The 23003-nt window shown below is 47.0% G+C and overlaps 1 protein-coding gene across 1 annotated transcript; it reads right to left on the minus strand.

The window, feature by feature from the left end:
- Positions 1 to 7840: 7840 nt before the first annotated feature.
- On the minus strand, positions 7841 to 22541 carry ARPC3 (actin related protein 2/3 complex subunit 3). Its single transcript, XM_080940622.1, has 7 exons — positions 22413 to 22541; positions 18136 to 18235; positions 13621 to 13697; positions 11310 to 11378; positions 10448 to 10574; positions 9240 to 9334; positions 7841 to 8576 (listed from the first exon to the last, which is right to left on the minus strand). Exons 1-7 carry the CDS (start codon positions 22416 to 22418, stop codon positions 8514 to 8516), a joined length of 537 nt encoding a protein of 178 aa, XP_080796748.1. The 5' UTR covers positions 22419 to 22541; the 3' UTR covers positions 7841 to 8513.
- Between the last annotated feature and the right edge of the window lie 462 nt (positions 22542 to 23003).

The following is a 23003-nucleotide window of genomic DNA, read 5'->3' on the forward strand; positions in this document are numbered from 1 at the left end:
TTGCCTTTGGTCATGGTGTCCCCTCACAGCAATACCATCTGTATCTAAGCCACACGGCAAGCACTTTACCAACTGAGTCTGTTCACATAATTTTAAAGAAACAGATGCCAAAAAAAAAAAAGTTTTATTCTAAGAAAAATCATGATGGAAACACACACATACAGGAATGTTCTGTCTGCATGTACAACTAACTACATGCCAGAAGAAAGCATCAGATCCCTTTATAGATGGTTGTGAGCCACCAATGTGGTTGCTTTGAACTGAACTCAGGACCTCTGAAAGAACAGCCAGTGCTCTAACCACTGAGTCATCTCACCTACGACAGAAACAAACATCTTGACTCCAAACTCATGATCTTCCTGCACCTTCCTCCTGATTGCTGGATGTACAATACCACACCCATCAATCCAAGTTTATTTCTCACAATAATTTTGTTATGGAAGAGAGAAGGCTTTTTTTTTTCAGTTTGATCTTTTAATATTTAAATACAAAAAGTGGATGCTGACTTCCTTTTTTTTTATACACACACAGGTCTAAGAGCTAAAATGTGCAGAAGGAATGAATGCCTGCTCTGCCCAGCCCCCCTCTGGCTAGAACTACAGCCAGCCTCCCTCAAAACCACAGGAAGATCAGTCAGGGCTCTCAACCACTGAGCCATCTCTCCAGCCTCTGCTTTTTTGTTGTTGTTGTTCTACATTTGGAATATTTCATAATTAAAACCAAGTCTGGCCAAGTGTAGTGGCACATGCTTGTAAACCCAGCAGCAAGAAGATTGCAAGTTCAAGAACAGCCTAGAGCTACATAGTAAGTTTCAGGCCAGCTTGGTGTATATATAGGAAAACCCATGTCAGGAAGAAAAACTTTAGACGCAGCACTTGGGAGACAGAAGCAGATGGATCTCTGTAGGTTCAAGGCCAGCCTGGTCTACATTAGTAAATTCTAGGACAGCCAAGGATACATTGTGAGATCCTGTTTCAAGACAAACAAAACACATCCCACTTCTTAACAGTAACCAGTAATGGAAATGAGTCTTGAGCAACCAATGAAGATACACTCATACAATGTAACCCTGCCGAGGAAAAAGAAGAAAAAACACTGACCATGAAATAAGAAAAACCAGTCTCAAATATATCCTGCTAAAAATAAAATTCCCCTAGGTGAAGGAGGCCCTATGGAAAGTGCTTGTGAATGCCAACTCCACTTGTACGAGTGTCAAGACACAAACAAACCCGGAGAGCCAGGAAGTCATCAATAACAACAGGGCTCTCGGTCCTGGCCCTAGCGTGTGAGGACTGTGGGGGGCTGAGGAAATAGAAGAAGCCAGAAGGGGAACTGAGAAAAGCTGTCCGAAGACGGGAGAAGAAAATAAGAGAGGGTGGGGCTAAGAGAGGGTGGGGCTAAGAGAGGGTGCACTGACTCCAAGGTAGAAAAACCGCAATCACGGAAAGTATAGGTCAGCTTGGTCTACAGAGTGAGTTCCAGGACAGCCAGGGCTACTCGGAGAAACTTTGTATCCTGTCTTGGGGGAGGTTAGAGGTGGGGAGGGGATGATAGAGGGGAAGGAGGGGAGACATTAAAACAGACTGGAGGGTGTAGCACTCCTCCCTCACCTTGGCAGGGGCATTTTTGGTGTGGTGGTGAAGATTAGACAGCTGGTGCTGGGTGTGAAGAAGTATGAATAGTTCCCTTTGTCACTAGTGGTAAAGGCCGGGGACTCTCGATGAGAGACTGAACTGAGACCATTAGCCAATCCCAGAAGCTCTTCAACATCAGAAAAAGAATTCAGAGCAAAGTACGGAGTTGGAAGAAAGTTTAGCACAGGTTAGCCCATACCACGCTATGGAGCTGAAGCTGGCTATAAATGTCTACTTCTCCTGCCTCCACTTTTCAGTCAGTCCTACACCAAGTTTTCAGATGGATTGAGGCATACATGCACAATAGGGTCAGGGAAATTTACAAGGTTCATGACATGGAGAAGCCATTTGTAATACAGAGGACAGCTACTGGTCATCTTGATCCCCCATGTGGAGTGTTTTGTTCCGCAGCTTTCCCCTATGACTCTCTAGCCTACTTCACTTGAAGCAGTCTTTTCCTCCTGTGGGTGCTACGGCCCCGGTTTAAGGTCCAGGGGTCGGTGAGGGAGGCTTCCATAGGGCTCCAATAGTATGTCCGCTAGCATACCACGTGACACAAAATAGAGACTCCTAGGATAAATGGAACCTCAGAATGGGCCTGGAACAGGGTGGTGGTTGCTTCCCCGTTTTCACTGAAGTGCTGATAGCCTGGTACCTCCCCACAGTGCCAATGAGATGGTTGGCTACTCCACGACTTATGTCGGTTCCCCGGTTCCCCACTGTTGGTATCAGGAACTGCTTTCGCCTTCGAACCCAGCAGCAGCAACATCGCCCATAGGTGTCAGGGAACTGCGCATCTGTTGCCATGACAATGGCCATACATTCCCAGCATACATGTGGTTCAGCTCCCACCTTTGCCTGGGAGCAGTTACATCACAGTTAAAATGAAAGGCAGACTCTTCCTACCCCCTTCCTCTTTTTCTTCTTTTCCCTTTTTTCTTTCTCCCTTTTGTCTCCATTGTCCTCAATAAACCTCTTCCATGTGGAACCGTATTGGCCTGGAGTGGTCTGTCCACACAAGAGCCACGATTCTATCACAACACCCACTGGTCCAAAGGCTGTATTTAAAAAAATGATTGCTGCTGGGTAGTTCAGTCGATTTGCACTCTTACTGGTCTCCAGAGTCTGTTTCCCAGGTTCCAGGAGAAGGGTTTCCCTGTGTAGTCCCAGCTGTCCTGGATCCAACTCAGAGATCCACCTGCCTCAGCCTCCCAAGTGCTGAGATTAAAGCGGTGCACCACCACGCCACACTACGTTAAGCGTCTTGCTGCTCAGTACCGGGTGCTGCACTCAGGATGGTTTGGAACTCTGGGCAATAATTGCTAATATTTTGTTTATAAAGTTGCAACAAATTTGAAGATCTAATTGGTGCAAGGCAAGGTGGCGAGGGCTGTAATCCCAGCTCCTGGCCGTGGGAAAAGGGAACATCTAAAACAGGCCTCTGCTACGGAGTAAGATCAGAACTAGTCTGGATATCCAAGTGAAACTCTGTATCTTTTCTTTTTTAAGCAGTGACTAGAGAATTGGCTCAGCTGCAAGGAGCGGTTGTTGCTCTTCCTATGACGTTGTTTAGGAAACAAGTCACATTTTGAAGGTCTGGCTGAGCTGGAACTCAGAGATCTTCTCTGCCTCTCAAGTGCTGAGACTAAAGGCGTCTCACAATCCCAAGCAAAAACTGAAAAAAAAAAAAGTAAAAATAAATAAGTAAAAGTTTGGCTATACAGTGAGAGCCTGTCTCAGACACAATCACCAACGTCTAAAAGGTGTGAACTAAAAAGCCACATGCATATTGAAGATTCCACGGGCTGGCTAGTTGATTAGGTTTCTATGACTGTGGCGAGCTACAGTGTTAAAGATCCAGAGCCAAAAATCACATACACACACACATACATATACCTGGTAAACTTGTGCAAACCAAATTAGTCTCAAACTCAGACATCTAACTAACTGCCTCTGCCTCCCATGTACTGAGATTAAAGGTGTGTTATTATTAATATTTTAAAGATTTATTTCATGTATGTGAGTACACTGTAGCTGTCTTCAGACTCACCAGAGGAGAGCATTGGATCCCCGTTACAGACAGTTATAAGCCACCATGTGGTTGCTGGGATTTGAACTCAGGTTCTCTGGAAGAACAGTCAATGCTCTTAACCACTGAGCCATCTCTCCAGCCTTATTCTTTTTTTTTTTTTTTTTTTTTAATGTTTATGTGTGAGCCCTGCACGCGTGTCTGTGTACCATGTGCCTGCCAGAATGCCAAAAAAGGGCACCGGAACCCCTGGAACTGGAACTATAGCCCGTTGCGCCCCATCATGTGAGTGCTGTCAACTGAACTCGGATCCTTTGCAAAAGCAACAAGTGCTGCCGTTAGCCTGTCTCTCCTGCCTCTCATTCTTCTTAGGCAAGGAAAGAGGCTCCTTGAGGGGCTGGAGACAGCAACAGTGTACTCATACACATTAAATTAATAAATACATTAAAAAGAGGCACCCTGAACTTTGGATAGGTCGCATGGCAGCCCAGTGTGAAGGAAACGCACACACTCCGGGCCATTTCCCCGTGAGGGAACAGCTCCCCCAGATGTGTTTCTTGGCTGTCCTTCCCACAGAGGAAGAACACAATACTGTAAACTGTCCCGAAGGAAACGCAGCTTGACTCTTCTAAGTGTTCAGCTTCCCACTAGTGGAGAAGTAACTTCAGGACAAAGAATTTGCCTGACCAACAGCAGGGGAAGGGATAGATCACACCACCTCCCCAGCCGTCTCTCTTCTCTTGGAAGGGACTGGACCGCAAGGCAGTACTTAGGGCTTCTCAGATGCCCCAGTGACACCTGTGCAATGGACAGACAGTGATAATGAAAGAGTTAAATTTTTCAGTTAGCCCCACTAGCCCTGCCTTGAGGACAAGTATGTCTCAGGCTGAGAACAAGAACTGCAGACCACCTGGTCTCGATAAGGTCTGGCTCTGCAGTCCTGAGCAAAACAAGTATGAAGGTCAGTGTGCCCCAAAACAGGGTGGCCTAGAGTTGAACCATGTCCAAAATAGGCAGAGTGTGCCAATTTGAGTGAACCAATAAAACTGCTATGTGCCTATTGCTAACTGCTTATGTAATTTTTTCCCCTATAAATATGTCCCCCTAATTGAGTTCGGGATCGACTCCTCTATCTCCTGCATGAGATATGTGTTGTCCCTAGAGTTCTGGCCTCCCCTTCCTCCCCCCCCCAACTCCCCAATAAACCTCTTGCCTGATTGCAGCAAGACTGGCTCTCCGTGAGTTCTTGGGTTTGAGTTTCCCAGTACTTGAGTGAGGGGCTTCCCCAACTTGGAGGTCTTTCAATTCCAGGCAGCTTTGAGACAGGCACAACATGGGGTAGCTTGGTCCAGCCATAGGCCAGTTACCAAGGCCCTGGTAATCCTGCCTCTCATGGGCCACATCCATCAATCCTCACCTCCTCTTTCCTGAGCCCATTTGTCTCTGAGATCTTAGTCTCTGGTCCATTAGACCTCCCATCTGTCAAATCTATTTCCATGGAATAAACCACAACTGGATTATAAGAGAAAGTGACTATGCTTGAAATATAATACTAAGATGTAAATGGCAAACTTAATGATACAATGATACATTTCTGTCTTTTCTATCCTTTCTCTTTGGAGAAAAGGTATCACTGTGTAGCCTTGGCTAGCCTGGAACTCATGAAGAACAATATGCCTCTGCCTCCTGAGTACTAGAATTAAAGGTTTACACTGCCCACACCTGTAAAAACTGTTTTGTTTGTTTGTTTGTTTTGTTTTGTTTTGTTTTTTTTTCGTGACAAGGTTTCTCTGTGTATCCCTGGCTGACCTAGAATTCACTTTGTAGACCAGGCTGGCATCCAACTCTAGAGATCTGGCTGCCTCTGCCTCCTGAGTGCTGGCATTAAAGGTCTGTGCCACCAAGCCTGACTAGGCTTAAACTGGATGTTAAAGTCTCAGCACACTGCAGGTCACCAGTGAACTGGAGCTGCAGAGCCAAAGCAAAGGGCAAACCCATGGCTGATTGGCCTCAGAATCGATACAGATGTGGCCTGGAAATTACGCCCTCCTAGTGGGAGTTACAGTTAACATCTGTAAGCACAAATGAAAGACAAATTGCTTTCAGCTTGAGTCTTTCTGGATCAAGAGCCAACTGGGATTTTTTTTTCCAGGCCTCCAGTATTAATAGTTTGTGGAAGAAGAAAAGTCAGAGTAAAAGAATTCCAATCAATCTTGTCCTAGTATTTCTATGCACTGTGACCTTTTTTTACCCAATGACAAGTGGCAGCAATTAGTGCCCTACTAAAGTAACAAATGGAAAGAGCATACTTATGAGAAAAGAATATGGTGACCAGATTCTTTAAAAATTATTGTTATTGTTATTACTATTACTGAGCTGGGAATTCAACCTAGGGCCTTGTACGTGCTAGTCAAGTTTTCTCACACTGGGCTATAACCTAGTTCCTTTCTTCTTTCTTTTCTCTCTCTCTCTCCCTCCCTCCCTTTTCTTTCTTTCTTTCTTCCTTCCTTCCTCCCTTTCCTTCCTTCCTTCCTTTCTTTCTTTCTTTCTTTCTTAGACAGGATCTCAAGCAGTCCCTGAACTCTATGTAGCTGATGATGATGGTAAACTTGGTAAACTTCCAATCCTCCTGCCTCCACCTCCTGAGTACGAGCATTACAGGCCAGTGTTGGGAATGGATTAGAAGAGACAGCTGGTGTCTTTTCTGGTGGATTTTGTCATTATAGAACAGTGAATTGGATAGAAGACACTATTTAAATATCTGACAGGGTTGGGTGCTGGTTAGCAGTACTATTTTGGATGCCTATTGCTAAACTATCTACCTTTAAAACCTTCAAGTGGGGTGGCACGTCTTTAAACCCAGCCTCGGGGAGGCAGAGGCAGGTGTATTTTTGTGAGTTCAAGGCCAGTCTTAATACCATGAGTGCCAGGCCAGCCAGGGGATAGATGCCCTCTTCTGGTCTCCACAGGCAACGGTATCCATATGCACTTCCCTCCCCCACATACAGATACATTAAAGAAAAAATAATTTCAAATTAATAAAATGGGCTAAAGAACTACACGTTAGAGCCTAGACATAAAATCAGCACAAATAACTAAAGAAACAGACAAATGGAGCAGTAATCAAAGTCCAAAACTGTTAAACTTAACAGGACCCTATGAGCAAAATCCCCAAAATGTGAGAAAGGTTTTTCAATGAAAAGGGTCTAGCAGCCAGAATATATAAAGAGCCCTTATAATTCAATAACAAATGTAGCAGAAGTACAACTTGGTCTTCATGCGGGTCTCCCAACAACTGGAGTAAGGGTTGTCCCTGACTCTGTTACCTGCCTATCAAGCCTGTTCCCCCAACTGGTCTGTCCAGCCTCAGTGGGAGGGGATGTGCCTAGTTCTGCAGAGACTTGATGTCCCAGTGTTGGTTGGTATCTAGGGGGCTTCTCAGAGAAGGGGACTATTCATGGGGGGACTGGGAGGTAAGGGGCCTGCAATAAGGATGTAAATAAATAAATGGGAAAAAAATTCAACAACACAAAGGTTTAAGCCACTTGAAAAATGGTTGACTCACTAGGCAGTGATGCACACCTCTAACCCCAGCATCTGGGAGGCAGAGGTGGGCAGATTGATCTCTGTGAGTTCAAGGACTGCACACAGCAACCCTGCCTGGAAACTCTCTCACCCCTCCCCAGAAAAAAGGAAAAATGGACAAAATCTACACAGTGTTTGGAGAAGGTGTGTGTAAGTGGCCACATGCAATGCAGTTCACCATCCTAAAGAGAAATACAGATTCCACGTCATAGCCCCTGGGAGAGGAAGGGCAAGCATTGGTGAAGTGTGGACGAAAACAGCAGTCACAGTCATGGGTTGACATGGGCATGCAGAACAGTGCAAGTGTGGAAAAGACACTCAGGCCTTCTCCAGTTCCCATGTGACTCCGAGGTTGTATCCTGAGGGAATATAAGAAGCAAGAGAAATGAAAACCTGTGTCCACATTAGAAACGTGCACATGGCTGTTCTTGCCAACAGTGTTTAGTCAGAGCTCCAGGACAGAAACAACACGAATGCACACTGGATGAGGGATGAATGAACATGGGATCTGTATCCAAATGGAATATTTATTACTCAGCCATAAAAAAGGAACGGCCTATGCACAGATGCAACATCACGGGTGAATGTTGATGTTGTGCTAATGTGAAAGAAGGCAGACTGGAAGGTTCCATTATATGACATATATAGAAGAAGCAAGTCTATGCAGACAGAGAGTAGATTAATCCAGAAGTGGGGGAGGGGGAGAGAGACTTATGGGCAAAGGAGAAAAGTCAATGCTAAAGGCACATCTTTTGGGGTGATAAAAGCATTGTAGAATTAGATGTAGATCATGGTTGTAAAACTGTACATATATACTCACAACCACCGAACTGTTTATTTTTTGAAAGGATGTGATGGAGCCTGGCATTGGGGTTTAAGGCTTGCTTGAGCCTCAGGCTAGCCTGGACTACACAGCGATGCTGTCTCAAAAAGGACAAACCAACCCATAGAGAGAAAAACAAGGCCCATCCTCAATATATCATCCTTTCCCATAAAAGGTACAGTGCTGTGTAAGCTTTTTCTCAAAACTGTTTTAATTCAATGTCTAACATAAGCAGCGACATTTATTACATAGTGAGTACCAGCTTGAAACTGCCAAAAATTCAAATCACCCGACACCCACCCTCCAAATTCTTGACCAAGAGCATTTCTGGCAAAGGCAGGCTCTGTCCTCTCTTCATGACACATGAACGGACACACAGGACTGTGACAACTTGATGTGACGCTGCCCATGGCTCTGCAGGCAGTGACTGCCCAGGCTCCGCTCACTGCCCAGGCCCCGAAAGACTCTTGTTCATGAACTGTCTCTTCACAAAGCAAGTCCACCACTGTCAAAGGCACAAGACAGAGAGAGTATGGTCAGGGCTCAGCGCAAGTGCCGGGGCAGGCCAGCATTCCAGGCACTTTACAACACACAACAGTGTAAAGACCTGGGCACCTTCCATTAAACTCAAAGGTGACCCCCAGACAGCAGGGAAACATGTCCACCTGGCCCTCCACAGGCGTGAGGCTCGAATCCACCCAAGGGTAGGAAGGCATGCGAGGCCGATGCGTGCCTGTGCACTGCAGAACCCAAGGCCGAGGTAAAAGGGGTGAAGGTCATCTGTGACTACACGGCCAGCTCAAGCCCAGCTTGGGCCACTGTCCCCCCCACCCCCACCCCCGCCTCCAACCAAGGGGCCCTGGCACATACTGAACACACAGAGAGAGTGCACTGTAGGTGTGGGTAACCTGGGGCCTCTCAAAGCCCACAGAGGACGCACACAGGTCATAGACTAATGCCATGCCATCTCCCAGAGTGTGGATACATGGCTACCAAGGAACGACCACACATCCCATAGACCCGGCTCATGGCTGAGAGGGAGGCAGTCAAGTCTGCGCTAGCCTTGTCTCCCCGGTCAAACGCTCTTGTGACAGCAGATGTCAGTGATTTAAAAGGCAATTGGGCAAAGGCCAAGCCCCAATTAAACAGGCAGAAGGGAGCATCTCACCTTGCTGGGTTTATCATTCTGAGGGTCAAAAACTTTCTCACAAAGCCTCAGTCCGGTCTCTTGCCTCAGCTGCTGTAGGTACGCCCGCATCATTTCTGCAATACGAGGAAATCTGTGAGTGAGGCGGTGTCCTAAACACAAGGCCTACCTGTCTAGACAGAGACCTTGGCAAAGTATTTGTAACTATTCAGACAGCTTAGGAAAAGAATGTTCTAGATGATCTTCTTACATTCATATCCCCCCTTCCTTCTGTGTGTGTGTGTGTGTGTGTGTGTGTGTGTGTGTGTGTGTGTGTGTGTGTGTGTATGTGCATGCACGTGTGCATACACATAGACTGATTCCTGTCTCAGGACTCAAACCCAGGCCATCAGGCTTGGCAGCAGGTGCCTTTACCAGCTGAGCCACCCTGCTGACTCAGAATGGTTTTATAACTACATTCATTTTGGTTCAAGAGTCTCTGCATGCTACACTTGTTAGCAAGCTCTTGTGTGAAGTAAGGCAACACACGTGTGCTAAGCACCCCACCGGTTCTGAGCACCAGTCAGCCAGCTGGGAGATGGTTCAGAGGAGAAAGAGCCTGCCATGCAAGAGAGCCAGAGTTAGAATCTTCAGGATCCGCACAAGAACAGAGTGGGAACAGTGGCTGTCCTGCAGTGCCAGCCCTTAGGAGGCAGTCAGGGCATCCCTGGAGCAAGTTGGCCAGTTATAGCTCAATAAGTGAGCTCCAGGTTCAGTGAAAGAGCCTGCCTCAATATGCAACATGGACAGTGATCAAAGACCTGACATCAACCTCTGGCCTCGGAGCACTCATGCACGGATGGGCCCCTGCCCACAAGCACATTCACACCCACTTGACTAGTCCACACCACAAACGCACAAAACATTAATACCAAAAAGTCAAGAAAATGAGTGGGCAGAAAGTGAGTGGGAGAAGCTGGACATAACCCGGCGGCAGAGCCTTGTCATCTCAGCACCTAGGGAGCTGGGGCAGGAGGATTGTTGAGTTCAAGACCAATCTGCACTATAGAGAGAGATCATGTCTAAGAAACAATCAAAAAAGCACACACCAATACCAAGAGTAGGATAGAGACGGGATGGCTACACACAGGTATACTCGAGCGCGCGCGCACACACACACACACACACACACACACACACACAGACACACACACACACACAGACACACACGCGTGCAGTCCTGTTCTCACCATCCTCCTGTTTGCTCGCAGGTTTGGCATAAATGGCATTGAGAGGAAAGCCAGGCTCTCCGGGAATGGGAAAGTTGGTGATTCCTAGCGTGTACATTTCTTTCTCGCCTTGGCTCTTGGAATTGCACTAAAATCAGAGGACACAGTTAATAAGAAAATGTGAGCGTCATTCCAGAAATGCAACCTTTTCACTGCAAGCTGCTGCCGGGAGTGTGTGGGGTTCTGTGAACCCGCAGCCCTCTTTAGCACACTGCTCCCAAGGAATAAACCCAGAGAAATACTACAGTGAAACACAGTAGTTTAAATGCTAAAAACCAAACATGCCATATAGGCACACATTTCTCTTCATAAATGCATACGATAGTATCTTTTATTTATTTTTTAGTCTTTTTAGACAGAGTCTTAGCGTATTACTTTTGCTGTTTTTGAACTCCTGATATAAATCAGGCTGTCCTTGAACTCACAGGAGATCCGCCTGCCCCTGGCTCTTGAGTGCTGAGATTAAAGGTGTGCACCTCTACTCTACAGTAGGGTCTTACTAGTTAAATTCTGAAACAGTGATGAACATGACATATTTCAGTCAGCTCTCTGCAATACCCGAGGACTGAGCCTGTAAGTGGGGGAGACGCTAACATGGCTGTGCTGCTGCCCACTCCACACCTGATGCCAACGCCCAACTGTCCTCAGAGGATAAAGGAGGCTCCTGTCCAACACCTCCCAGCCCTCTGCTCCGTGTCAGTCCCATATGGAATCAGAGATCCACAGTGAAGACCTTTAGCTTGTCCCAGGTGGCTGCGAGGGGTAGCCTGGGGTAGCCTGTTGTCTCTGTTGTCCCCGTGTGTGAGAAGCCAAGCTTCATTACCTTTTGGAGCTTCTTTAGACACTCAGAAATGTAGAGTGTGATGTAGATCAGGGTCCTGTCTGCTTCATTCTACGAGGGAGAAGAAAACAACACAATACCACATGAGATGGCTCCTTCAGAGCATCTCTGCTGGCATCCAGAGGGGGCTCAGTTCCCCAAACCCAGCTGTGTGGCTGCCCTGGCCAATGGCCTTCCTCACGTGTAAAGTGGAGAATGGGGAGCTGGGGTAACCACGTTTTTTTTTTTTTTAAAAGAAAAAAAAAACCTTTTCCCTTGGTGTCTCTGAGAACGGACACATCCCTTCCTCGGCAGTGGAAGAAGCCACTGCACATGTGACAAGTCCTGGGAGAGTTCCACAGGCCCAACATCTCCAACCGATTGGAAGAACTGAAGACAGCTGATAACTACGAGTTGCATGTGTTTTACGGATACAGTCGGAACAGGTCACAAGTGCCTCCACTCTGTTTTGTTCTGAGATGGGTCTCTGCTCCACAGCCCTGGCTGGCCGCTCACTCTTGAACAATCTTCAAGCCTCTGGCTCCTCACAGGCGAACCCTACGTCTAGCCTGCCCCTGTCATACCTCTCACAAACGCAGCACAGGCTGTTAGTTACAGAAGTGCTGCTCAGCACTGGACAGTCTACCCTGATGGATCCTGGCATCCCAGAGTGGCAAAGGTGAAGCCACATTCACTGCCCTTCTTTGTGCCTGCCTCACCACGGTAGCCCGGGAGATAGATGTTCGTCTTGTGCCACCCCTTTACGGTCAGGCCCTCTACTCTCTCCAGGAAGGACCAGGGCACTCATTTTCCCTGCCCTCCATCCCAGGTCCACCACACAACAGTGCAGTAGACCGCCTGCAAGGCTTAGGACCAGAAGTGGTCCAGATACCAGGATAGTCTGGACTTGGGGATATCTGCACAGACTTCACTGAGGCTGAGGCAGGAGGATTACCCCAAGTTCCAGACCAGCTCTGCTGATGTAACAAATCCCAGCCAGGGATAATAGCAAAAGCCTGCCTCAAATCAAACAAGCAGCCTGTGAGACGTCTGACCAGTTCTCCATGATGTGGGTCTGGGTCATCATGGTGCTTAACCATACTGAGTAAATACAGATGTGTCTAGCCTGGAGCTGGGAAAACTCTCGCAAGGTCGGAAAATAAGCTGGTCAGGCTCTATGGCTGATGACCAGTGATGACTGGCCAGCCACTGGTCAGCGTGGAAACAGAGGCAGAGGGTCGTTTGGCGTGCACGGCAGTAAAGTGTATGGAAGGGAAAGAAAGAAAATGAACAGAGAGGTGAGGGGAGGTGAGGGCTCAGCAGTCCAGAGCAACTGGGTCTGTCCCAGAACACACATGGTAGCTTACAGTCATTTCTAACCTGAGTTATGGGAGATCTAACTCCCTCTTTTGGCCCCTAAGGGCACTGAACACACACGCACACGCACAGACAAATGCATGCACATCATACACTCACTAAATTATTTTTCAATTTTTTGATTTTTCTAGACAAGGTTTCTCTGTGTAGCCCTGGCTGTCCTGGAAATACCTCTGTAAACCAGGTTGGCCTTGAACTCACAGAGATCTACCTGCCTCTGCCTCTTGAGTGCCCAGCTATGATAAGTAATCAGAAATAAGGAAAGCAAGCAAGGAAGGAAGGAAGGGAAAGAAACTGAAAGACCAGAATAAATCCTGACCCCCTAACAGGTAAAGTAGAAGACCCCTAGCAGGTAGAGTAGAGCCAAAAATGTAGGATACCAGGTTCAGTGACTCTGTTTCAGGAACTGGCTGACCATAAAACCATAAAAGTTAAATAACACATCATAAACAATCTTGAGAAACAGATGTTCCCCTCGCGATTCTTCACTGGTAGTTTTCACCTTATAGGCAATCTTGAGAAGCCAGGCATTTCCCTTACGATTCTTCACTGGTGTTTTTGGTATTCTTCAATGACGTACTCCACCCCCACCCCCGTTGTGGTTTGTTTCCTTTAAAACCCCCTTCTCCCAGCCCTTGGGGTCAGACTCCTCTACTCCTGTGTGGGATATGAGTCTCGACCCCAGTGCACCGGTCAATTAAAAAACCTCATGTAATTGCAGCAAGGACGGTCTCTTGTGAGTTCTTGGGGGGGTCGTGTTATCCTGAGACTTGACTGAGAGTCTCCCCTTTGTGGGGGTCTTTCAAAACTAACACAGCATCCTCCTCAGGCACTGTCTCAAATTCCCCAATCACCCTCACCATTTATCCTTCGCAGCAACCCTGACTCAGGTGGATATCTATCCCCGTCTAAAGACTAAGCATTCCCTGGACGTTACCTTAATCTCATAGTTCTTGAAGAAGACATTGGCCTTGAAGTAATAGATTGCTTCGTCCACAATATCCGTGTCTTTTGCTATACAGAAACAAGAACGAAGGCAGAGATGGTTACCTCACACACAGAGGCTGTGAGCACATGTGTTCAAACCTCATTATCACAGATCTAGAACTGGATAAAGGAAACCAATGCGGCAGGTTCTCTGCTGGTTCAGTTCCTGGGGATCTGGCTCCCTCTGCTGGGCTCCCAGGGCACGGAGCAACACACAGTCCATGCAGGCAAAAACTCATATATGCTGGGCAGTGGTGCACACCTTCAATCCCAGCACCCTAGAGGCAGAGGCTGGTGGGTCTCTTGGTTGGAGGCCAGCCTGGTCAGCAGAGTGAGCTCTAAGACAGCCAGAGCTACACAAGAAAACCCTATCTTGAAAAACAAAACAATGGGCTAGAGATGGCTCAGTGGATAAGAGCACTGATTGTTCTTCCAGAGTTCCTGAGTTCAAATTCCAGCAACCACATGATGGCTCACAACCATCTGTAATGGGATCTGATGTCCTCTTCTAGTATGTCTGAAGACACTACAGTGTGTGTGTGTGTGTGTGTGTGTGTGTGTGTGTGTGTGTGTGTGTGTAATAAATCTTAAAGAAAGAAAAAAAAAAAGAAAACCAAACCAAAAAACCGCAACCAAACAAAATCCTACATGTGTATCTGTATGGATGCCACATACGTGCAGATGCCCAAAGGTCAAAAGAGGGCAACAGAGCCCTTGGAACTAGAGTTAAAGGTGATTTCAAGGCCAGTGTAGGTGCTGGGAACAGAACTCTGGAGGAACAGGAAGAGCTCTTAACCTCTGAGCCATTCCTTCAGCCCGAACACCATGTAACAAAATGTTCCATATAATTTTATTCGAACCCACACACTGTCATTTCAGGAGAATTACTGAAATCATTTAGGAACATTAGGGACATTTCCTTCCTTTTATGAAAACTGTGGCTTGGATACAGCATGTTCTAAGTCACCACAAACTGAGGGAAGCCAGAGCACTCTGTGACAGACGCACATCTCATCACACAATTTCTTTGGCAATCTGTCCTCTCTTTTTTATGTTGAAAGGTCAGACTTCCCAGATCTGACGAGCAGCAGCTGGCTACATCAGCACCACTGACATCCTTGGCCTGGACTGCTGCTGCTCTCGAAATGTGCAGCCCTGTGGCTGCAAGTTCCTTACAGCCTTGATGGTGCCTCAACTGAGGGTCCCATCGGAATTTTAACTCTAGCTTCCTGTTCTCAGCATCCTGCTCCTAAGATGGCAAAGGAGCAGAGACTTGGCAGAGCTTGGCACAGAGGCATGAGAAGGATCTTTCTACAGCTGAGGCCTGAACCCAAGGCCTTACAGTGCTACACACAAGCTCCATCACAGGGCTGTGCCTCTGCCCCAGACTTCAGCTCAACTCGGCTCACGACATGACATCTACTCCAACAGTTCCAGCCCCTCTGGGAAGAGAAACAGTCACCCTCACTTGTTCAGTCCCTCAGGGTCTCGCTCTTCCTCAAGGGCTTAGGTGGTTGGTGTTCTCCATTCTGGGTCGGCTGTATTTTCTAACGCAATGTGTTATCTGTAACTATGTGACAAAGGGCTCATTGACCAAAGCCTGTAACTTTTACGTATTGTTGTTCTCAAGTCTGTCTTTTTCCAGCTGCTCCCTGTTCTCAGAATCAAGTAAGCGCTGTGGTGACTTGCCAAATCTATTGAATTTAGTTATATTTCAAATTAATTTAAGAGGAAGGCAAGTCAAAGAATCTGGCAGAAGGGAGGGCAAGGGGAAGAGGACACAGGTGGGAACTGTAACTGGGGGCTTGGAAACCATGAATGGAACTTGGGCCAGACATTTGCAGGGTCTGAATGACAGTGTTGGCTGACCATCTCAAGGCATGTCAGTGTTGGAAAAGTGGCTTCAGGAACAGTGAGAAATTGCCTCAGAAATCGAATGGGGATCCGTGCGGCTGAGGGCAGAGTGGACGTTGCACCCTGATAACTACAAACAATAACCACAGGTAATAAAGGCAGATAACCCCAAAATTCTCAGACCAGACTGGGAAACAAAGCTGTGATCAAATATTAAAAAAAAAAAATCAAAATACAGCTGGGCAGGGTAGTTTTAATGTGCATACCTTTAAACGATGGAGGCAGAGGTAGGCAGCAACTCTGTTTTGAAGCCAGCCTGGTCCACAGTGAATTCCAGGACAGGGAGGGCTATATAGAGAAACCCTGTCTTAAAACACACACATACACATGCACACACACACACACCCACCCCTAAAAACCAAAAACTTAAACAAAAACCACACAAACAAGACCACCAACTACCAATCAACACATGGCCAGTAACTATTTTTTAAAGTGTTCAACATGCCCGGTTTCAGGGATACACAAATTTAAACTGCTCTGAGACACTACCTCACCCCAGCCAGAAGGCCCATCATTAGGAACTCTGCCACAAGTGAGGTGTAGTGACCAACCATGACTGTACAGCAAGACCCTGTCTTCAAAAAACAACAATGAAGTCATGGGCTGAAGAGATGGCTCAGTGCTTAAGAGCACTGGCTGCTTTTCAGTCTGGAGGGTCCTCAAATGATTAAAGACAGAATTACCATAAGACCCAGCTATTTTACTCCTGCCACAGTCTTATTTACATAGACAGCAAGGACAAGGAACCTGGCTAGTTGTCCATCAAGGGATGAGATAACGAAAATGCTGTTACATACAAAACACAGCATCACTCCGCTGCAAAGGTACATGAAACCATGAGTCTGTTTTTTTAAGATGTATTTATTTAATGTGCACTGCTGTACTGCTGCATGCATGTCTGTGTGGAGGGAGGGAGTCAGAGCCCCTGGAACTGGAGTTACAGACAGATGTGAGTCACCAGGTGGATGCTGGGAATCGAACCCAGGTCCTCTGGGAGAGCAGCCAGTGCTCTTAACCACTAAGCCATCTCTCCAGCTCCCTGATAATGAAATCATGAGATGTGCAGGAAAGAGGATAGACATGCAGAGTAAACCATCAAGGTGATCCAAACTCAAAGCAGGAGAGAACACACGTTCTCCCCATTCGAGGATCCTAGCCTGTAACATCCTCAGGTAAGCAGGTGTAAGTGTGCGTGCAGAGCAACATGTGTAAAGGAGACCAAGAACCATTAACATCAGTGACGGGGAGGACAGACAGCAGGCAAAAGAACATAAAGCTATTTTTTTCCCCATTTTCAGCTCTGTCCTTGGTAAAAGTGTAAAACACTAAAGCCCCACGGCCTCAGAATGGCCACTCTAATGACAGAACATTCACAGAGGCTGACAGAGTTTGAGTGACTTCCTGAAACCAGCTGATTGATTGTTTTTGTTCTAAAGCAAAATTAAAAAAAAAAAAGAAAACAAAACAAGCCATCACCAAAAACAAACAATTATGGAACAAACAACAAAAATAAACCACTAGAAAAGCAAAGAAATAAAATTCAGAAAAACAAAAGCAGGCACAGACATAAACTGGTTCAAAGCACTCAAGAGACTTATGACTGAAGTGTGGGAGCACACGCTGTTACCCCAGCCCTGGGGAAGCGGGAGGGAGGAGCACGGCAAACTGAGGCTAGCTTAGTTTGACCTCCAGGCCCACCAGGGTTTCAGAGCCAGAGATTTTCTTCTCATATATCCAAGCAGGGTCTAACAACAGGTTTCAGCAGATAAGAAAGCCAGATCACCTGAGTTCAGACCCCCCGGGACTCATGTAAAAACCTGACGTGGTTTATCATCTTCTCCCCTCCAGTCGTGTGCTGTGCCTCACGTGGGTCCCCACACACAAATCAGAATCAAAAGCAAGTGACCACTTTCCTTTAAAGTTGACCAAAGAAGTAATAGCTTTCCTTCTGTTTTGGGGGACAGCTTTCACCCTCGCTTAGGCAGGTCTTGAGCTACCAGACTCCAGCCACCTCCTACCGCAGCCTCCTAGGTACTGCCCACGCTGTCTGTTGCTTGTTTTGTCCAGCATGCTGACAGAAGAAGGCTGGGGACCTGACATTCAGTTAGTCCCTGTGCAGTTCCTGTGCAGACCGTGGCCAGAATTAAACACATTTCCTCTTTTTTTGAGACAGAGTTTTACGGAGCCCAGGCTGGCCTGGAACTTGCTGAGAATGACTCTGAACCTCCTCCTAAGTGCTAGGATTACATGTGTGCGCCACAACACCCAGCTCTCAGTGTACTGGGGACGGAACCCAGGGTTTCCTGCATGCCAAGCAATGTCTCTATCAACGGGGCCACGCCCCCAGCCCACAATTCCTTTCTGCTCACGAAAACGTCCCTGAGTTCCAAGTGAGAAGGCAGTTTCCTGTGGAGTGCAGCAGGCACCTGTGATGCTGCCCGGTAAAGAGTAACAGGAAGCTGAGGAAAAGTGACTCCAGCCAAGCTCTTCCCCACTCTCAAGTCTAAATGTCTGCTGTGAACCCAAACAAAAGGACACTGAGACTTACTCTCTCGAGGGGCGGGTCCTTTGAACTGGCTTCGGATGGGCAACAGTGCCATGTTGCCGATGAGCTTGGTGTCAGGGTCCATGAGAGAAGAATGGTAAGCCTGCAGGGCCAGCCAGGGAAGAAAGAGGAAGTGTCACCAGGAGACAAGGCTAGTCCCCGAAGGAAAATACCCTCAGGACCAACTGTGGGAGGAGGGCTGGCAGCAGCCATGGGGAGACAGCTCCAGACTCAAGAGAACCAATTGGTAGATTCTGAGACATTCTATCAGCTGGTTAGTAAAGCCTAGCCACTCCCTCAAGCTGAACTGGACATGCAAAACAAAGGTGGCGCCTAAAACCTCGTCATTTAAAAAAGTATACTTTACTACTGTCTTTTACTATGTCTTTTCTCTTTTACTACATTTTACTAGTATTCTTTATTTTTGGTTTTGTTTTGTATGTCAAGACAGGGTCTCACTATGCAGCCCTGGCTGTCCTGGAACTCACTCTGTAGATCAGGCTGACCAGGAACTCAGAGATTCACCTGCCTCTGTCTCCCGAGTGCTCTACTATGCCTGTCTTTATTACTTATGTTTTTTAAAAAATAACTTATTTGTATTTTATGTACATTGTTTTATGTACATTATTACATGTCTGTGTAAGGGGTGGGATCCCTTGGAACAGGATGCTGGGAATTGAACCTTGGCTCTCTGAAAGAGCAGCGAGCAATCTTAACTGCTGTGCTGAGCCATCTCTTCAGTCTCTCTCTCTCTCTCTCTCTCTCTCTCTCTCTCTCTCACACACACACACACACACAGAGTTTTTTGTTACTGGGTTTCTTTGTCTTATTACTATCGTGTGTGTGTGTGTGTGTTCATGAATCTGGGTGCTCACGTGTGCAAATGTCAGAAGTCATCGTCAGGTGACTTCCTCAGCTGCTTCTCCACCTTTATATTGAGGATAGAAGCTATCACTGAACCTGAAACTCACCACCTGGACAGACAGACAGCAAGCCTCAAAGATCCTCCTGTCTTTGTCTCCTCAGCACTGGGCTTACAGACAGACACCACCACACTTCCATCAAGTCTGGGACTGAACTCAAGCCCTCCTGCTTGAGTGGCGAACACTTCACCACCTGAACCTTTTCTCCAGCACCAGCTCTTTTTGGGACAGGGTCTCACTAAGCAGCCCTGGCTGGCCTGGGACTCCCTAGTAGACCAAGCTGACCTCAAGCTTACAGAGATGTCTGCCTGTGCCTCCTGGGATCATATCCTTAGGTTAGAGATCCAGTGTGGAGGGGTGTGCTTCCTCCAGCTCTGCGTTGGGTGATATAACACACAGCAGCTGGCAGGCACATCCCATGACAGAGACCACACAAAACAGGCTTCCCACCCTCCAGCCAGCCAGGACCCAAGCCCTAGTTTTGAAATCTGCCACTTCCTACCTTATGACCACAACATGACTCTTTCTTGAACTCGTTTCCCCACCCCCTCCCCCTTCAAACTCAACACGTAGCCCAGGCTGGCCTGGGTGAGGATGACTTTGAACTTCTTATCCTCCTGCCTCTACTTCCCCAATGTACTGGCAATTAAACCCAGGGCTTCGGGGATGCTAGGCAAGTGCTAAGTCTTTTTCCCACTAGCCTGCTTCTAAACGTGTGACATGAATAAGGCGCACGACACCTTTGGTGAGTAGATATGAGCTAAACGTGAGGGGACCTGTACTGATATACTTACATATAATAAATGAGTAAACGGTTAAAGAGTGGTCTGAGAATGCTGGGGAATCCCCTATCGACGGTAGACAGCCCTTCAGAAGCCGTCATTCTGTAAATCTAGTAAAAACTTTCATGCACATCACTTTAAAAAACTTTACTTATGTATTTTACGTATGAGTGCTCTGTCTGTATGTATGCCTACACACCAGAAGAGGACATCACACCCCATTATAGGTTGTGAATTGCCATGTGGTTGCTGGGAATTGAACTCGGGACTTCTGGAAGAGCAGCCAGTGCTCTTAACCACTGAGACATCTCCAGCCCTTATGCAGTTTTTAACCTCACCACCTGATAACACTTCCGTTATCCAAAGGTGCAGCAAGTCAATGGCCCGAGGGGCCCACCTTTTGCCCTTTCTTTCACCTCCTAAGTGAAGATCCCTTTAAAACTAGCCAACCACGAAGGACTGTGAGCTGGACCCGACAACGGAAACAGAATAAGAACTACATCAGCTCCCCAGGCCAGGGTGCTTGCTAGCTCAGTCAGGGTCCAGATCATGTCATGCTGTGTCCTTTTTTGGCAAAAAGAAAACTGCCTTGTCAAGTTACTTTTGCAAGCTCTCTTAACTGCTGAAACCATCTCTACTGATATGAAATCATATGTATATATATGATGTTTCCAGCTAACAGAGAAAGGAGACATAAAATAAGTAACCATAGGTTAAGTTCAGAATGCTCTGTGCCAACACAGGGCTTTTCAGTTCTGGCTTTAACTTTGGCTTTACTACTCATGAGAAACATTGCACAAGGCATTGAGTTTCTCTGAGCCACAATTCCTTCAGCACAACATTAATACTATGGACATCTGTTGTATAGTGTCATCCTGAGACTCAGGGGCTCATGTGGACAAGAACTCTGGGTCTTCACATAAACTTCAATAGTCAGTAACTGTAAGAATCATATATCTTCCAGAGCTAAACCTGGTGATGCCAGGCAGGCTTGTGATAGCAGCTGCTTGGGAGGCTGGGGCAGGATGATCACAAACTCAAGGACAGCCTGGGCAATTTTATGGGATCTCTTTTCAAAAATAAAAAAGATGTGGAAATATAGCTCGGTAGTAGAGCATCTACAAAGCATGCCATGAGGCCCTGAGTTCAATTCCCCACTGCTGCCCACACACACAGAGCTCAAAGTGATGTTTGCTCTCCTGTTCATTACTAATAAGCCTTATCTATGCAAGCCTCTTGCCCATATCCCCGGGTCCCTTGTTCCCCCAACCCGTCACCAGAATTGATTTGGTTTTACTTCTTGCACAACATGCTTGCACTTCTCTGTGTGTGTATGTGTGTGTGTGTGTGTGTAATGACAGAGGTCATATACATCCCCAGCTCTGAAACTGCAGACAGGAGATGCCTTCCCTGACTGTTTTACTTGGAAGTGAGGCATCCAAACTCAGGTCCTCATGCCTATACCGCTGAGACACCTCTTCAGTCCCTAGTAGGATTTTAAAAAACATTATTATTATTATTATTATTATTATTATTATTATTATTATTATTTTGTGACAGTGTCTCTCACTGAACCCAGAACTTGCTGATTTTTGTTTTTGGTTAGGCTGACTGACCAATGAGCTCGGAGGATCTGCCTGTCTTTGACTCCCCAGAGCTGGGGTCATGAGCATGAGTTGCTGTACCCCCTAACCCCAACTCCCACACAGCAAGATCTTTCCCAGCCTCTTCTACCCCCCCCCCCCCAATTTCTTTAGAGACAGGCTTTAGAGCTATGTAGCCCGGGCTGGCCAACTCACTACACAGTCCACATTGGCCTGAAATTTGCAATCCTCCTGCTTCTGCCTTCAAAAGTTGGAATGAGATAATTGCCACCATGGGAAAGCTAGCTGCCATCTATTTTTTTTTTTTTTTCACAGCGTTTGTTAAGATCTGAGACGACTTCCTATTTATATTTACATGGTTACTGTCTGCCTGTTAAAGCATAAGCCTTAACTCCTTGCGTGGGCCTTAGTGGCTGCTGTAAACAGTGCAGGCTTCACAGGGAGAGTTCAGTAACACTTGTCCAACGTAGGTAGACGTTATTCGAGCGTCCTTTTACGAATCTGCAATCAGCATCAATTTCCTCCCACTGGGATGCACACAAAAAAGGAACTCCTGAAAACCATCGCTGACTCGGTGGTGGTCTGGGAGTCGGGTGAGTTACAGTAGGGAGGACCATCAGGGAAGTGGTCTGACAGGTGACTAGTAGCAGGCCGACTCTCTTTCCTGGGGCGGAGGAGGAAGTGGAAATGACAAGTGGGGAAGAAAAAAAGGAAGCTGGACCCTGGATTTAAAATAAGTTAAAAGCTATCGTTCTTAGGTTTGAAGATCCAGCGTGGGATCTGGGAAGACTGCATGACTAGCGGGGGAAGCAGCAGGGTGAGAAAGAGAGCCAGTGCTGAAGGCAAAAAGGGTCGAGGCTAGAGAGAAGGGCGGAGGTTTCCTCTCTCCCAGGCCTTCTAACAGAGGTCTCCCGCCTCCCCTCAGGCCCTCGTCCCGCTCGCGCCCCCGCCCTTGGGGCGCGAAGCCTTACCGGCATTTTGACAGTGTCCGGATTCGATCCAGAGAAGCTAAACGAAGGTGAAGCACAGTAGCGTTTCCGCCGAACTAGCCTGGGTGGAGTGGGCGGAAGTGAGCCGGAAGAGGCAGGCGAAGCGAATAAACGCACTTCCGGCCCCTCTTCCGCTGTTTGCTACGGCTGCGCTGATCGCAAGAAACGCCAGGGGGCGCGCCAACAGAAAGCCCTGAGTGTGGCGCATGGGTAAAACGCGCTCGGAAAAAGAAACAGGGCTTTGGAATTGCAAAGTCTGTCTCAAGTGATCAATAATCAACTCCTGTTTTCCCTCAATCTCTGGCTTCAGTTTCAAATCCAATATCACTCAGTTCCCTGATTTACCCTTCTGCTATGTCTAGTTTTTTGTTTTGATTTTTTTTTTTTAACCCCAGTACATGTGGGGCAAGTCATTTCTTTCCACCATGGGGCTCTGGGGATTAACTCAGTCTTCAGAAACTCTTACACAACCATCTCGGCGGCCGTTACTTTTTTTTCTTTTGTTTAGAGTCAAATGAAGTCCAGGCATATATATACATACATATATATAAATATATATATGAACATTAACAT

Source organism: Micromys minutus, assembly GCF_963924665.1.
Source record: "Micromys minutus genome assembly, chromosome: 29".
NCBI classification, from domain to species: domain Eukaryota; kingdom Metazoa; phylum Chordata; class Mammalia; order Rodentia; family Muridae; genus Micromys; species Micromys minutus.

What these genes read in the sequence shown, in the direction of transcription:
- ARPC3 (XM_080940622.1), bottom strand. An exon ending in TGCGAGCAAACAGGAGGATG is followed by an intron (nt 9,335 to 10,447) that starts GTGAGAACAGGA and finishes CTCGTATTGCAG; the next exon opens with AAATGATGCGGGCGTACCTA. An exon ending in AGAATGATAAACCCAGCAAG is followed by an intron (nt 8,577 to 9,239) that starts GTGAGATGCTCC and finishes TGCCTTTGACAG; the next exon opens with TGGTGGACTTGCTTTGTGAA.